General features: G+C 39.9%; 3 protein-coding genes and 1 long non-coding RNA gene across 8 annotated transcripts; 1 reads left to right on the top strand and 3 right to left on the bottom strand.

Annotated features, from left to right (window-relative positions):
* On the bottom strand, positions 1 to 4,605 carry batf3 (basic leucine zipper transcription factor, ATF-like 3). The gene is made up of 3 exons (XM_029733669.1): positions 4,205 to 4,605; positions 3,255 to 3,374; positions 1 to 1,187 (listed from the first exon to the last, which is right to left on the bottom strand). Exons 1-3 carry the CDS (start codon positions 4,277 to 4,279, stop codon positions 999 to 1,001), a joined length of 384 nt encoding a protein of 127 aa, XP_029589529.1. The 5' UTR covers positions 4,280 to 4,605; the 3' UTR covers positions 1 to 998.
* A 1,380-nt stretch (positions 4,606 to 5,985) lies between these two features.
* Positions 5,986 to 9,905, bottom strand: nsl1 (NSL1 component of MIS12 kinetochore complex). Its single transcript, XM_029733663.1, has 6 exons — positions 9,707 to 9,905; positions 7,852 to 7,924; positions 7,169 to 7,299; positions 6,919 to 6,973; positions 6,712 to 6,779; positions 5,986 to 6,584 (listed from the first exon to the last, which is right to left on the bottom strand). Exons 1-6 carry the CDS (start codon positions 9,872 to 9,874, stop codon positions 6,342 to 6,344), a joined length of 738 nt encoding a protein of 245 aa, XP_029589523.1. The 5' UTR covers positions 9,875 to 9,905; the 3' UTR covers positions 5,986 to 6,341.
* Positions 9,906 to 9,945: 40 nt separating this feature from the next.
* tatdn3 (TatD DNase domain containing 3) lies at positions 9,946 to 13,650 on the top strand. Of its 5 annotated transcripts, none has more exons than XM_029733667.1 (10): positions 9,946 to 10,097; positions 10,372 to 10,404; positions 10,533 to 10,606; positions 10,904 to 10,988; positions 11,182 to 11,244; positions 12,274 to 12,383; positions 12,615 to 12,670; positions 12,774 to 12,886; positions 13,254 to 13,334; positions 13,424 to 13,650. In XM_029733667.1, the coding sequence occupies exons 1-10, from the start codon at positions 10,032 to 10,034 to the stop codon at positions 13,559 to 13,561; spliced, it is 819 nt and encodes a 272-aa protein (XP_029589527.1). In that variant the 5' UTR covers positions 9,946 to 10,031; the 3' UTR covers positions 13,562 to 13,650. The 5 variants fall into 5 exon arrangements, with proteins under 5 accessions (XP_029589527.1, XP_029589525.1, XP_029589528.1 ...); XM_029733665.1 differs by having other exon boundaries at positions 10,506 to 10,606; XM_029733668.1 differs by lacking the exon at positions 9,946 to 10,097 and having other exon boundaries at positions 10,154 to 10,404; positions 10,506 to 10,606; positions 12,807 to 12,886; positions 13,424 to 13,648.
* Positions 13,651 to 13,654: 4 nt separating this feature from the next.
* Positions 13,655 to 14,529, bottom strand: LOC115174780 (uncharacterized). Its single transcript, XR_003871837.1, has 2 exons — positions 14,205 to 14,529; positions 13,655 to 13,767 (listed from the first exon to the last, which is right to left on the bottom strand). It is a non-coding gene; the product is annotated as an uncharacterized LOC115174780 (long non-coding RNA).
* Positions 14,530 to 14,531: the final 2 nt, after the last annotated feature.

Below are 14,531 nucleotides of genomic sequence, written 5' to 3'. Positions count from 1 at the left end.
TGAAGAAGCGATCCACACAAAAGGCTTTATTATAATCACCACAATCCCCCTCAAATGCAGTATGCAGAAGTCTATAAATCCTTTGGTATGAAATAAACTGTCTGTGTGGCTGAAGAGTCTTTCACATTTCTCAGTGGTCAGCCTGCATTTAGTAGAAGAAGCCTTGCCAATTACTACTGTGAATGTATCCATCCATTCATAATAACATTTTAGAGAAGCCTGCAGTCATGTCATCAAGATAGACCATACATGTTGTAGATCATTGATGGTGACAAGAATTCCCAAAATGTTACCCCTTTTATTGAGTTAGTGAATGATAATGGCATGCTTCAAACGTATTTCATTTTTTTAAGTTATGAGAAGAAGACCTAATGAGGTTAGTATTTACCCACATTATAGGGAAGAGAGGGTACACTCTATAACAATGTTATAACATGAGCTAACAAACAATAATAATAATACTGTACATATGATAGTTGGATTAAGTGATTTGATTCTTTCATTTGATAAATTAAGCGTTGAATTGCATGAATCCATTGGTAATAGCCAGTGTATTAAATGTTTTAGATTAGGAACTAAGAAACCAGAAACCAAAAACATTTTAATGGTTTCTTTTTTCTGGTAAAGTATAAGTAAGTTCCCACATGGTCAAGCCCAGGTACTGGTAAACCAGTTTGGTTAACCAAAACACACGTGATAAGAGGTGTGGTAACCACATTTATCAGAAGCAAAGGGAAATGGTCTCATGGGAAAGGGATATGCAATTTATGTTCAATGTATTATACGAAACATTTAAACAGGAAAAGCAATTTGAACATCTGAAACAAAGCTCATTACCTAAGCCTATAATTATTAAATTACAACTTAATTCAAACTGTACAAAAACAATTGACGCCGAGAATAAAAAGGACAGATGAGGACATATAATCTGACCTGTTAACTCTGTTCACAAGTCTCCCAAGTTGGTTTGTCTCTGTGGTCCGTGCATGGTATGTTGGCTATCTGGGCAGACAGGAGGGGACATCCCTGGGTCCCAACGTCCCTGACCCCAGGTTGGCAACACAGTGCATGATGGGACAGAGAGGCTCATGGGCCTTGAGGGCCTCCATTAGACGCCTCTGCTCCTCAGACAGAAACTGCACATCCTTCTTCAGCTGTCTGTTCTTCTGCTCCAGACACTCATATGCCTGTATAGGACAAACTGGGCTCAGATACTTTATAGTCTTACTTTCAGAGTAGAGTAAAATATTAACCTACTTCAGGGATGGGCAACTGCCCACCCCCCATTTCTTACATATGGCAAAATATGTAGAATTGCAGGAAATTTGCTTTAAAACAGCTAATTTTCCTCTCCACTCCATGGCAAAATGAGTAGAATTGCATGAAATTACACTGAACAAAATATAAAGGTAACATGTAAAATGATGGTCCCATGTTTCATGAGCTGAAATATAAGATCCCAGATTTTTTGCATACGCACAAAAAGCGAATTTATCAAAAATTTTGTGCACACATTTTTTTTTTACATCCCTGTTAGTGAGCATTTCTCCTTTGCCAAGATAATCCATCCAACTAACAGCTGTAGCATATCAAGAAGCTGATAGGTGCACCTTGTGCTGGGGACAATAAAAGTCCACCCTAAAATGTGCAGTTTTGTCACACAACACAATGCAACAGGTGTCTCAAGTTTCGTGGGAATTGGCATGCTGACTGCAGCATTGTCCACCAGAGCTGTTGCCAGAGAACTGAATGTTAATTTCTCTACCATAAGCCGCCTCAATTGTCGTTTTAGAGAATTTGACAGTACATCCAACCGGCCTCACAACCGCAGACCACGTGTAACCACGCCAGCCCAGGACCTCCACTTCCGGCTTCTTCACCTGTGGGATCTTCTGAGACCAGCCACCTGGACAGCTGATGAAACTGTGGGTTTGTACAACTGAAGAATTTCTGCACAAACTGTTAGAAACCTTCTTACAGAAGCTCATCTGCATGCTCGTAATCCTCACCAGGGTCTTGACCTGAATGCAGTTCGACTTCGTAACTGACTTCAGTGGGCAAATACTCACCTTCGATGGCCACTGGCATGTTGGAGAAGTGTGCTCTTCACGGATGAATCCCGGTTTCAACTGTACCGGGCAGATGGCAGACAGCTGATGTTGTGAACAATATCCCATGGTGGCGGTGGGGTTATGTTATGGGCAGGCATAACTACGGATAATGTAGCTTATGGCAATTTGGGATGACAATTTGAATGCACGGAGATACCATGACAAGACCCATTGTCATTTGAAACTTGAAACTTGTCATTTGAAACTTGAAAAGATCCTGAGGCCCATTGTCGTGCTATTCATCCGCCGCCATCATCTCATGTTTCGGCATGATAATGCACAGCCCCATGTCGCAAGGATCTGTACACAATTCCTGGAAACTGTCCAAAGTTCTTCCATAGCCTGCATACTCACCAGACATGTCACCCATTGAGCATGTTTGGAATGCTCTGGATCAACGTGTACAACAGTCTGTTCCTGTTCCCGCCAATATTCAGCAACTTTGCACAGCCATTGAATAGGAGTGGGACAAAATTCCACAGGTCACAATCAACAGCCTATGCGAAGAAGATGTGTTGCATTGCATGAGGCAAATGGTGGTCACACCAGATACTGACTGGCTTTCTGATCCACGCCCCTACCTTTTTTTAAGTTATCTGTGACCAACAGATGTATTCCCAGTCATGTGAAATCCATAGATTAGGGCCTAATGAATTTACTGATTTCCTTATGTGAACTGTAACTCGGTAGAAATTGTTGCGTTTATATTTTTGTTCAGTATAGTTCTAAAATTGCTAAATCACCTCTCCGCCCCATGACAAAATGTATAGAATTGCAGCAATCTTGGTTGAAAACGGCAACATTTTCTCTACATCAAAATGTGTAGAATTGCACATAATAAACTCTAAACTTAAAAAATGTATCTCTACTGTCAAGGGGGGAGGGGCACTAAATTGATTTGCTTGTAATTCGGTGTGTGGGTGGGTACACAGACCCGCGAGCCACTGCGGCCCCTCATGATGAGTTCAGATTTTTTGTGGCCCCCACCCCCTTCAAAGTTGCCAAACCCCGATCTACTTGATCAAGAGAATGAGTGTGACATTGATAGCTGTGTCATTACCATCATATAACAGAAAATGTTAGACTATGCCAAAATAGGAGTTGTGTGATGATGAGGAGTCTGTTGTGCATGCACTGACCCACCTCATGCAGCTCATCCGCTCTTTGTGTCTGTTTTTTTCGGCTGTTCTTCGCTGCCACCCTGTTCTTTTCCCTTCTTTTTAGTCTCTTGTCTTCATCACCATCATCACCAGAGCTCTGCAGCTGAGGTACAGTTGGTCTGTATTATGTTTGTCACTATTAGAATATCACATACAAGCTGTTGCTCTTTAGCTTTGACTGATCTTTGTGTGGTCACTCAACACAATGTTGCTGGTGTAGATTATATTTTATCATACAAAATATTCAACAAAATAAAAATACGAGTTAAAATTAATGAGTGGTAACCAAATAGGCCTAATACCAGTTGTGGAATAAATACCAAATTGTCATACTTGAGTAAAAGTAAAGATACCTTAATAGAAAATGACTCAAGTAAAAGTGAAAGTCACCCAGTAAAATACTACTTGAGTAAAAGTATAAAAGTATTTGGTTTTAAATATACTTAGGTATCAAAAGTAAATGTAATTGATAAAATATACTACTAAGTAAAAGTATAAATAATTTCAAATTCCTTATATTAAGCAAACCAGATTGTATTGTTATTTATGGACAGCCAGGGGCACACTCCAACACTCTGGCATCATTTACAAATGTAGCACGTGTGTTTAGTGAGTCGGCCAGATTAGCAGCAGTAGGGATGACCAGGGATGTTTTCTTGATAAGTGAGTGAATTGGGACATTTTCCTGTCCTGCTAAGCATTCAAAATGTAACAAGTACTTCTGGGTGTCGGGAAAATGTATGGAATAAAAAGTACATCATTTTTCTTCAGGAATGTAGTGAAGTAAATGTTGTCAAAAATATAAATAGTAAAGTAAATATACCCATAAAAACTATTTAAGTAGTACTTTAAAGTATGGTTACTTAAGTACTTTACACCACTGCCTAATATATTATTAAAGTAACGTTTCTATTTACGCTATTTAACACTTACCTCACATCTTTCAAGTAATAACATGTTTTGATTCTTGCTGTGTAGAAAGCTGCCAGAAATATCGCTGTCAGACATCGCAGATGCGATAACAATTCATTGATAGATTACTTAAATACAAAACGTCAAAACAAGTCCTCCTCGAAAGTTTTATTTCAGATAGCAAGATCCAAGGTATGTACAAGTGAGACCGGGCGTAAGCGAGACAAACAGTTTCACTTGTTCAAACTGCACTTGCCGCTTCTTTTCAATATTTATTTTAAGTCACGTGCTAAAAGGCGTCAGATGCCCTCGAGTGTTCAATCATCAGCAAGGGAATAAAGTGCGCTCTAAAAAGCTGATTTGGGACAAGAGGAAAGTATCCTATAAGTTTACTGTACCTGTATGATACTACTTGCTGAATTGTTGCAAATACATGTAGGCTTGTTATATATAATATTTTCTTGTGTCATACATTTAATTTACATTTTAGACCAGATAGTCCATCAACAGACCATCATTACTTTAAAACCTGAAGGTCAGTCAATACTGAACATTTCAATAACTTTGAAAGTTTCTTCAAGTGCAGTTGCAAAACCCATCAAGCTCTATGATGAAATTGGCTCTCATGAGGACCGCCACAGGAAAGGAAGACCCAGAGTTACCTCTGCTGCAGAGGATAAGTTCATTAGAGTTAACTGCACCTCAGATTGCAGCCCAAATAAATGCTTCACAGAGTTCAAGTAATACATCTCAACATCAACTGTTCAGAGACTGCACAAATCAGGCCTTCATGGTTGAATTTCTGCAAAGAAACCACTACTAAAGTACACCAATAAGAAGAAGACTTGCTTGGGCCAAGAAACACGAGCAATGGACATTCGACTGGTGGAAATCTGTCCTTTGGTCTGATGAATCCAAATTCAAGATTTTTGGTTCCAACCGCCGTGTCTTTGAGACGCAGAGTAGGTGAACGGATGATCTCTGCATGTGTGGTTCCCACTGTGAAGCAAGGAGGTGGTGTGATGGTGCTTTGCTGGTGACACTGTGATTTATTTAGAATTCAAGGCACACTTAATTAGTTAGTGGGACTATCATTTGTTTTTCAACAGGACCATGACCCAACACACCCTAAGGCTGTGTAAGGGCTAAGATGACCTGGCCTCCAAAATCACCCGACCTCAACCCAATTGAGATGGTTTGAGATGAGTTGGACCGCAGAGTGAAGGAAAAGCAGCCAACAAGTGCTCAGCATATGTGGTAACTTCTTCAAGACTGTTGGAAAAGCATTCCAGGTGAAGCTGGTTGAGAGAATGCCAAGAGTGTACAAAGCTGTCATCAAGGCAAAGGGCGGCTACTTTTGAAGAATCTGAAATATAAAATATATTTTGATTTGTTTAACACTTTTGTGGTTACTACATGATTCCATGTGTTATTTCATAGTTTTGGTGTCTTCACTATTATTCTACAATGTATTTTTTACATTTACATTTTAGAATGAGTAGGTGTCCAAACTTTTGACAGGTACTGTATATTTCCACACTGAGGTTAGAATAGTACTGTGAAAATGATGCCCTTTTAGTGTGAGAGCTGTTTGTTTTGGTGGAATGGAGTTTTGGCCTGTCTGATGACATCACCGAGCAGTAAATTGGTTAATAGAACAATAAGATAGTTCCAAACCTCTCTGCCAATTACTCAGACCACTACCAGACAGTCCTAACATTTTAATTGAAAACAATCACACTAAGGTACTTCATTGTTACCCAGTAATTATTTGATATCGAGATAAAAAAAAAAAAAACAGCTGCATTGGACCTTTAAACCTGGCTGTTACAGCTTGTTTAAATAGCCTTTATTCACATAAGCCTACAACTTGTGCGTTCTCAACTGTGACAAATGCCAAACGGCAAAGGAAAAAAAAGAATACCCAAGCAAAAATATATATTTTTCCTTCTAAAGACATTTAAATATACAGTATAAAAACAATGTACACTACTACTGGGTGCATTTCCCATTATCCATCATGTGAGGGCAGTATTGTATCACAGACTGCTGCAAACATAGTCCTTATCACTGTGGGGAGTACTACAGTATTGCATTCTTCCAATCACAAATAAGAGTACATGTTCCATGATCATGAAGCATTTATGTGGCATGCATTTCACTCAGGTTTGTCATTGCTGTTACAAATGGCTGGCCTCTTTAGACCAGGAGCATAGTTGATTCTGAGCTCTGTTTGCTCCATGGCTCTCTTGATGGGTGGTCTGGTCCTACTAGCTGTCTTTTCCTCTCCCTTGGGCCTGCTGCCCAACACCTCCCCGAACACCTCCATGGACTCAGCTGTGGGACACATTTTCAGTACCTGTCCCAGGCCCTCGGCCCTCTGCTGCACTACCTGGAGAGACTGGACAGCAGAGAAACATCAGTCACTCAAGACCGTGGTCATATATTAAACATACACTTGTGTTACATAGAAAAGGGTGTAGTGAGTGGGAAATAATAGGAGAAAGCTACATAGACTGTCCTGTTACCTTCATTACTGCGCTGGCTTGCTTAAACATACGAGGTGCAGCATCCAATAAGGTGGTCATGATGGTTTCTGAACAGAGAAAGTTCACTGACTATCAATCAAAATCATGGGAACATAACATTTCATGTTCCAGTGTCATACAGACATTTCCAGTACACTATTCTGTAAGCGTTTGAGTTGATTAGATCTGATTGGGCTAAATGCTTGCCTTGTACTGGGTCCTTTCCCATTTCTTGTGGCTTCACTACTTCTTCATACATTCCCTAAAAATAGAGTATACTTTCATTTTGTGAACACATTGTACATGCTATATTTTCAAATGTATGACATTTCAAACTGCAGTATTAAGTATGAGAGTGACAATCATGGATATGCAAAAGAAATGCTTCCATTTTCAATGGGACCACTCAAATCAGACATAAAACATAAATTCAGACGTAATAAAACGTGAAACCAACCATGAGTTTACGCTCTGCCTTTAGTGACCGTACGACATAGGGGAGGATCTCTTTAGGACCTTTACGTCGTTTCCGAGACGTCTCCACAATGTTCTCATCCAGCAGGTCGTCAAGTGCACTGCATTCATCTTCTAAGAAGTGATATTATACGGTTGTAAAGCTATTTTAAAAAAGTATTTCTGAATGACATTTTTTTTAATAGCATTGATATGGGAATTAAACATCTACCTACTGTACCAATAATTGTCATTAGACTGAGCAACAAACTCGTCCAGTTCAATCTTTAGCTGATATCAACTCACCGATGACACCAAGTTCCTCCTCTCTCACTGAATAATCTTTACATTGATGTCCTATTGTGCCTTGAGCTGCTTAATAAGAATCAAAACGATCTGTGCTCACATTTACAGCAGGCTACATTTCTAATACTTTAATGTCACATGCAGCTAGCAAGAATAGATGGTTTCCAGAAACAGCCAAATTATGGAGTTACGGGTGCATTTAACAGATATTCTGGTTTACTACAAAACATGTTCACTATCTTCAAAACAACTGATCAAAGGGGATAATAACAAAGTCATTGCAGTGTGGTTGATAGTACACAGATAGGTCTTCTTTTCAGCTGAAAGGCAATAGATGTATTTATTTATTTTTAATAGGAGACAGTTAGGAGATATGCTCACCCTCTTCATCAGGAGCCTCCTCCCACGTCTGATTATTGATCAACACGTTTTCTTGAACAGCAGTCTCGAAGTTCTAAAAATCAAGAGATCAAGTTAAATTGAGACTCCGCCATATAACGTTGCCACGAGCAGCAGGATGAACTGCAGATATTGCAGAATAATGCAATGCATGTTTTTTTATTTAACATTTAACTAGGCAAGTCATTCACACCAATGATGTATATAAACCTGGTTGCTGATGCTATGTATTGACCATTGAGAGGCTTTGAAGTAACCAGTCGGCCATATTGGCAGTCCCCAGTAGTCCTCCATAGGAATTAATTTAATTCTACAGTATTTCAATTAAATGTTTCATGGACAAAAAAAATATTCATCTAAAAATATAAAAAATATTTTTTTACATTGGGCACAGTAACATTATAGTCATCTCAACAACAACAAAAAAATATTTAAAACTGGGTGGTTTGAGCCCTGAATTCTGATTGGCTGAAGGCCATGGTATATCAGACCTTATACCACAGGTATAACAAAACATTTAGTTTTACTGCCCTAATTACATTGGTAACCAGTTTATAACAGCAATAAGGCTCCTCAGGGGTTTGTGATATATGGCCAATATGCCACGGCTAATGGCTGTTCTTAGGCACGACGCAACGAGGGCCTTACTGCTTAAGTTAAAGTTAAGGAAAAGTTATTTTTCTTCATTTTTAAAAATGTTTAGCTCACATAATATCATTTAAAAGTATGCATTAAGGTGGTTGTAATATAATAAATGTGGCAAAAATGAATGTAGACATGAATAAACGCATATCTATAGATTCCAATTATTTTTTTTACAATGGTGGGGGAGTGCCAAGATGAAGTCACTTGGCTTAAACACAGCGCCCCCTATCAGTCATCTAGTATATAAACAGATTCACACAGCATGTACTGTATGCATGTGCACAAGTGTTCTTCCTCGCTCTCTAAAAGAGAATTTAGGTTTGATCTGAAAATGAGGTCGGAGGCAATTGCGGCGCCTCCAGGGGCACGCAGAGGCCAAATTCAGCTCTGTACTGCATCACCGTGCGCAGCCCAAATTTTGGAACAATGCCGAGGACTCCATACAGCTCCGCATTGACAGGATTGATTGATAGTAGGTGGGAGCGGGAGGTCCAGTATAAACACAAACTCACTTCCTTGACAACAGCTCTGCGCTGCTGCTCCATGAAGCGCAAGAAGTATGAATGCCCTGACTTCTGCAGAGGCCTTATCACCCTAAAAGACTCTGCATTGTCAACCCACATTCTGAAGTTGCCATACGGCATGTACTGCGATGCAGCCTCTGCAGACATCAGGGCTTTCATACTTATTGCGCTTCATGGAGCAGCAGCGCAGAGCTGTTGTCAAGGAAGTGAGTTTGTGTTTATATTGGACCTCCCGCCCCCCAATTACGTCAATGCCGAGCTATATGGAGCCCACTGCATTGTTGCAAAATTTGAGAGGCGCACGGTAATGCGGTAGGGAGCTTGAGTTGGCCTCTGCATGCTCCGCAATTGCGTCACCACCGCCATACAATGCCTTTTCCCCTTACATTTTCGGATCAAGCATAAATTTGCTTTAAATGCTGCACGGCCAATGCAGATGTCTGATTGACCATGTAGCGACTTTAAATGTTAGTTGTGGATATCGGTCTGATATTGCGGTTTCTTCATGTACCGCCGACTCAACATTTAACTTATCTAACTATAGTAACTTAGCTAACGAAAGTATCACATCGCAAGTTGTATTTTGATTTGTCTCCGCAAGCTAGTAGTTATATATCTTACATATCTAACGTTAGCCAGACAGAAACGTAAACAATCGATCGACTCACCGCCAGCAACTCTTCCTGTAACAGTTGCTTGGCTTCCTCGGATAGCTGAGGTTGGCCATTCAATACCTTCCTCAGTAGTTCTTTGTATTTCTTAATTTGTTCGACCACATTTTTTTTCGACGTAAACTTCACCCTATATTCTTCCTCTTTATTCAAGCAGATCTCCATCTTTTGCGCCAAATGTTTGAAATGATTCTGCAATGACCGGAACCGGAAATTAAATGTGTGGTTCTTGTAATAAAAGCGCGTAAGGAAACAAAACGGTGTAAAAAACCGTTCCACCTCACATAATTCACTTTGAACTTCAACCCTATTTTTTTGGTCTATGGCTACAATGGATGGTGGCTTTGTTGATTGCCATTGCCACATCACAGCCTATGAATTTGCCGAGGTATGTGTACACAAATGAGTGGGTATGTAGCAAAAGTTCTGTGGTATGTAGGCTAATGTAACAGAAGCGTTAGGTTAGTATTCAACTGTTATGCAAGCGTGGGTACTTATGTGTGCTGCCCACCAGAAGGCAGTCTCGCAACTAGGAAGCGTGAAAAATAGTCGCATCGAGTCCACAGCAATACTTGCAGACAGCTGACTATGCTATGACCAATACATTATTCAAGGATGAATGTTCGAAAGTGACAGTACAAAAGTGTGTGTGTATTCTGCAGGATTTAGAGGATGTGATCAAGAGGACCAGAGAGGTTAGTTATAGCCATTATATAATATATGTAAAATATTTAATAATATAAAGTTAATATGAATAAAATCTTGAATACTGTATTTATTAACAGTTGTATTGTAGTCTACATCAGATGTTGTGCCATTTCAGGCTGGAGTCAAAACACTTATTTCTGTCACTGAAGAGCTCAGTGAGTTTGAAAGAGTTATCCAGCTGTTTAAAAGGTCAGTATCATACACAACATATGTTATTTGCAGAACATAATAGCCCATATTTAGAAATGTCATAGTTTTATAATAGCACATTCTGTGCCTTGTGATATCCTGCTCCAAATGCATACATTATAACACAAAATAATAGTTCAACTCATTATCAAAATGTTCCATTGGCTTCCAGCAGCTTTTGACTGTGAGTTTTTTTTCTCTCCAAGAGACATTTATCTGTTCTTGTAGTACATTGAGACACTGTGAAACTGTTTTATGAATGTTGTCTTTGAGTTACTCTTACTGTTGCTCTTTCAGCTACCCAGATCTAGTTGCACCATGTTTTGGAATCCACCCAGTCCAAGGCTGTGGGTCCCATGACCAGCACAGCGTGAAGATTCAGGTACAAACATTCACACACAGTTAGCAGATCAACACACACTCAATTAATAGACATCAAACACATGTCAGACAGTCAGCCTTATGTTAGATATTATGGTTATAAACAAAATGTAACTCTATAACATCATGTTGATGGTGTCTCAGGATGAGAGGAACAAGCATGCTGACTTTCCTCAAAACATCTCGTATTACAGGACTTGGAGCCTGCCTTGCCCTTGTTCCAGAAGTACAGAGATGACATTGTTGCAGTTGGAGAGGTATGTACTGTACTGTAGGCCTACTCATAGAATTCTATGGAATAGCCAGTTATCACATCTATAGTCCTATGCAGCAGGTCTGTCTCGCCCTGCATCATGCTTAATCTTACGTAAACCCACGTGTCATATCCTGGTGTAAAAACTGTAAGATGATATGACTTCTGTAAAGCAAAAGGATTAGGCTTATTAAGCCTGAGTTCCGACTTGCTAAACTGAAAGTGCACGCTGCAACAATAACTTCTTAAATCACTAACAATTCACCCTGCCGGCTAATACCCCTAATGATCTATATCCTTCGCAAGAGCTTTGGAAGGAATGCATGTCTGGCAGAAATCATTCTTTCACAAAGTTAATTTGGTGGAGCCCAGAGAGGCAGGTATTAGGACAAAGTCAACCATGTCTCCCAGTCAGTAACAGCACAGAGTAAGCTAGTGGGGACAGGGCGCTCTAGCTGGACATTCCCAGCATGTGTTTTTGTTTGGGACTGACTGTTGGCCTGGACTGGGAAAGCTTTGACTAACCGCCCACTGTTCAACTGGTTTACATTAAGCTGCCCAGTGCCCATTTCAGATTTGTGCTGAGGGGCAATTCCATGGTAATGGAATTACGCTGAGACTCAGATTTTTTTTCACCAAACCGAAACCATTGATTTCAAATTTTCACAAACCATAAAACTCCATACACACAATGACTACTTTTAATCATTTCCACTGAACCTTTTAATAAAAAAAATATACAGAAATAACTGTGCACATACAATGTTTTGTAACAGAATCAAACTGAGGGAGATTTTACCGTAATTCTGTTACCAAACTTTGTATCTGCACAATTTTTCCAGTAATTTATTTATGTACTGTCTAAATTGTTCAAAGTAGTAATTGTGCATAGAGTTACATGGTTTGTTAAAGATTGAAATCAATGGTTTTTGTTTGGCATACATTCAGTCAATAGAATGAATCGATGCAATGATAATGTTTTTCTATTGCCCCTCATCCTTTAAACAGTCTCTTTTTCTTCTTTTGATTCCAGATTGGTCTTGACTTCACACCTTGGTATGCCCCCACTTCTCAGGAGAGAGAGGAACAGCTGACTGTTTTCACCAAGCAATTACAAATATCCAAGGATCTGGATTTGCCAGTGTGAGTTTATCGTGGATAGCCTTGGTCCATAGTACTGTGTGTGCTAGGAGACACATTACATTCATGTAATCAGACTGCGAGCAACTGCAACAAGCCATGTCCTTAGCAGGGACAAGAACAGGCTTTGCATGGAATGTCTCACTATAACTGGATATTAAGGAGTATTATTATTTGTCACTACTATATTTCTCCTGATAGTTTCTTGTTGTGTGCATTTCCTCTTTGACGCAGGAACATCCATTCCCGATCAGCTGCAAAGGTCACCATAGCTACTCTGAAAGAACAGGGTGGGTGTCTTAAAATCAGGATTACATAAGAGGACAGCCTCATTGCTGAAGTGACTAATTTTGCATTTTTAGGAGGCCTTAACTATTTTGGCTATCCTATCAGGTATCACTTGTGCTTTGCTGCACAACTTTGCAGGGAAACCATCAGTGGCCATGGAAGGAGTGCAGGCAGGGTACTTCTTCTCCTTCCCTCCAGCTGTCTGTAGGAATGACCAGGTGAGCGATACAGTTGTTCATTAACCTGGAGTCATTCAGTAATCTCTCAGTATATTTTCTGTAGGTATTGTGGAGTCACCAACAGTACTGTATGTCCTCATTGTTATAGGAATCCCTTATCTTTTCTATAGAAATACCTTGTCTTTTCTAACACCTTGATCTTTGAACAAGCTCGTCTCAAGTTCAAGTTTTAAAGACTGATTTAAAGATTAGTGTAAGGCTTCTTTTACTGGGCCAGAAATGCTCACTATGCATTTCGGCAAAACAGCTCTGAAACGGCCATATGGCGTGATAAAACCAGGCATGATTTTTGGTGGTTGCTGTTGAGTCCCCTCATAATGACTTTGTTATTACTGTGTTATAACAGAAAGCCAAGCTGATCAAACAGATTCCGTTAGAACACATCTGTCTGGAGACAGACTCTCCTGCCTTGGGACCAGAAAAACATGTGGGTCATCATTTGGAATGCATCATTGTGTAAAGCAGCAACCTGATAGTTTTGTATAATTGTTCTTATTCTATGTCTCCCCTCTGCAGGTAAGGAATGAACCCAAGAACATATCACTGGTCTGTGAGTACATTGCTCATGTCAAAGGAATCACACCTCAAATGGTAATTCATGCCACTACAGATAATGCCCTCAGATTGTTCCCAAAAATTAAGAGACTTGAGTGACACATTTTGTAATTAAATTAATGTTGTGTTATCTCATGCTGTGTCTCTGAAAATGAAATGGAATTGTGAAATAAAATGCTCAATCAACAGGTGTTTTTGCATTGTGATGGACACTTCTATATATAATTTAAGTGCCATTTATTTCAGAAATATTCCCCTTGGTGCTGAAGGGTTCCTCTGCTTCATTTATACCAGGTGGGCCTTGTCTGAAAAAAAAGAAAAGAAAATACAATATATGTATCCATAGCTTGTATTATTAACCATTAGGGGCGACATAGTTTCAATTTGAGGAACATTTTTAAAGACCTCAAGTTCATGGATGGGGCGGCAGGGTAGCCTAGTGGTTAGAGCATTGGACTAGTAACCGAAAGGTTGCAAGATCGAATCCCCGAGTTGACAAGATAACAATCTTCCGTTCTGACCCTGAACAGACCCACTGTTCCTAGGCCGTGATTGAAGATAAGAATTTGTTTTTAACTGACTTGCCTAGTTAAATAAAGGTTTTAAAAAACACGGACAGAAGAAAACATGTAATGAAATCCTGTTTCTATTTGGTCAGGTTCACATCAGCAGACACTAACATCGCTGTCTATGGACACACACACACTCAGCAGTCATTGGCTATGACGTTAGCAATGCTTACGGCTTTCTTCGAAGTGTTTTCGCTCCGGGTATTTGGTGACATGTCCTGCAGCTGTCCAAGCAGACCGTTGCCCCGGAGTCACTGCCTGGAGCGACTTGAAGTCGCAGGTGTTTTGCAAATGACAGTCAAAATGTCTCTTCTCTGCTCTTTCCCAAAACTTGCTGTCAATCTCTACTCGACACCACGTTTCTCGTAGCATGTTTAATTCGAACAGGGCACCCTCTTTATATTTTGACATGTTTGATAGGCTTTACAACATCACAATAGCAAGTAGCAGCCAAATGACTTGGGGCGTAATAAGCGCATTGTTGTGTTTAGCCGCGCCGC

The sequence above is a fragment of the Salmo trutta genome, chromosome 35, assembly GCF_901001165.1.
Source record: "Salmo trutta chromosome 35, fSalTru1.1, whole genome shotgun sequence".
NCBI lineage: Eukaryota > Metazoa > Chordata > Actinopteri > Salmoniformes > Salmonidae > Salmo > Salmo trutta.
Note: the sequence above shows the minus strand (reverse complement) of the source record. Positions and strands in the feature narration are given on the sequence as shown.

Bases quoted from the DNA above. Each gene is read 5' to 3' on its own strand.
- nsl1 (XM_029733663.1), bottom strand. From the start codon at position 9,874: ATGGAGATCTGCTTGAATAAAGAGGAAGAATATAGGGTGAAGTTTACG. The intron at 7,300-7,851 runs GTGAGCATATCT...ATCACTTCTTAG, and splicing joins GGAGGCTCCTGATGAAGAGG to AAGATGAATGCAGTGCACTT. The intron at 6,780-6,918 runs GCAAGCATTTAG...TTCTCTGTTCAG, and splicing joins GGGAAAGGACCCAGTACAAG to AAACCATCATGACCACCTTA.
- batf3 (XM_029733669.1), bottom strand. From the start codon at position 4,279: ATGTCTGACAGCGATATTTCTGGCAGCTTTCTACACAGCAAGAATCAA. The intron at 3,375-4,204 runs GTAAGTGTTAAA...ACTGTACCTCAG, and splicing joins TATTACTTGAAAGATGTGAG to CTGCAGAGCTCTGGTGATGA. The intron at 1,188-3,254 runs GTGGGTCAGTGC...TGTCCTATACAG, and splicing joins GAGCGGATGAGCTGCATGAG to GCATATGAGTGTCTGGAGCA.
- tatdn3 (XM_029733664.1), top strand. From the start codon at position 10,303: ATGACCAATACATTATTCAAGGATGAATGTTCGAAAGTGACAGTACAA. The intron at 10,607-10,903 runs GTCAGTATCATA...TTGCTCTTTCAG, and splicing joins GTTATCCAGCTGTTTAAAAG to CTACCCAGATCTAGTTGCAC. The intron at 12,887-13,253 runs GTGAGCGATACA...GTGTTATAACAG, and splicing joins CTGTCTGTAGGAATGACCAG to AAAGCCAAGCTGATCAAACA.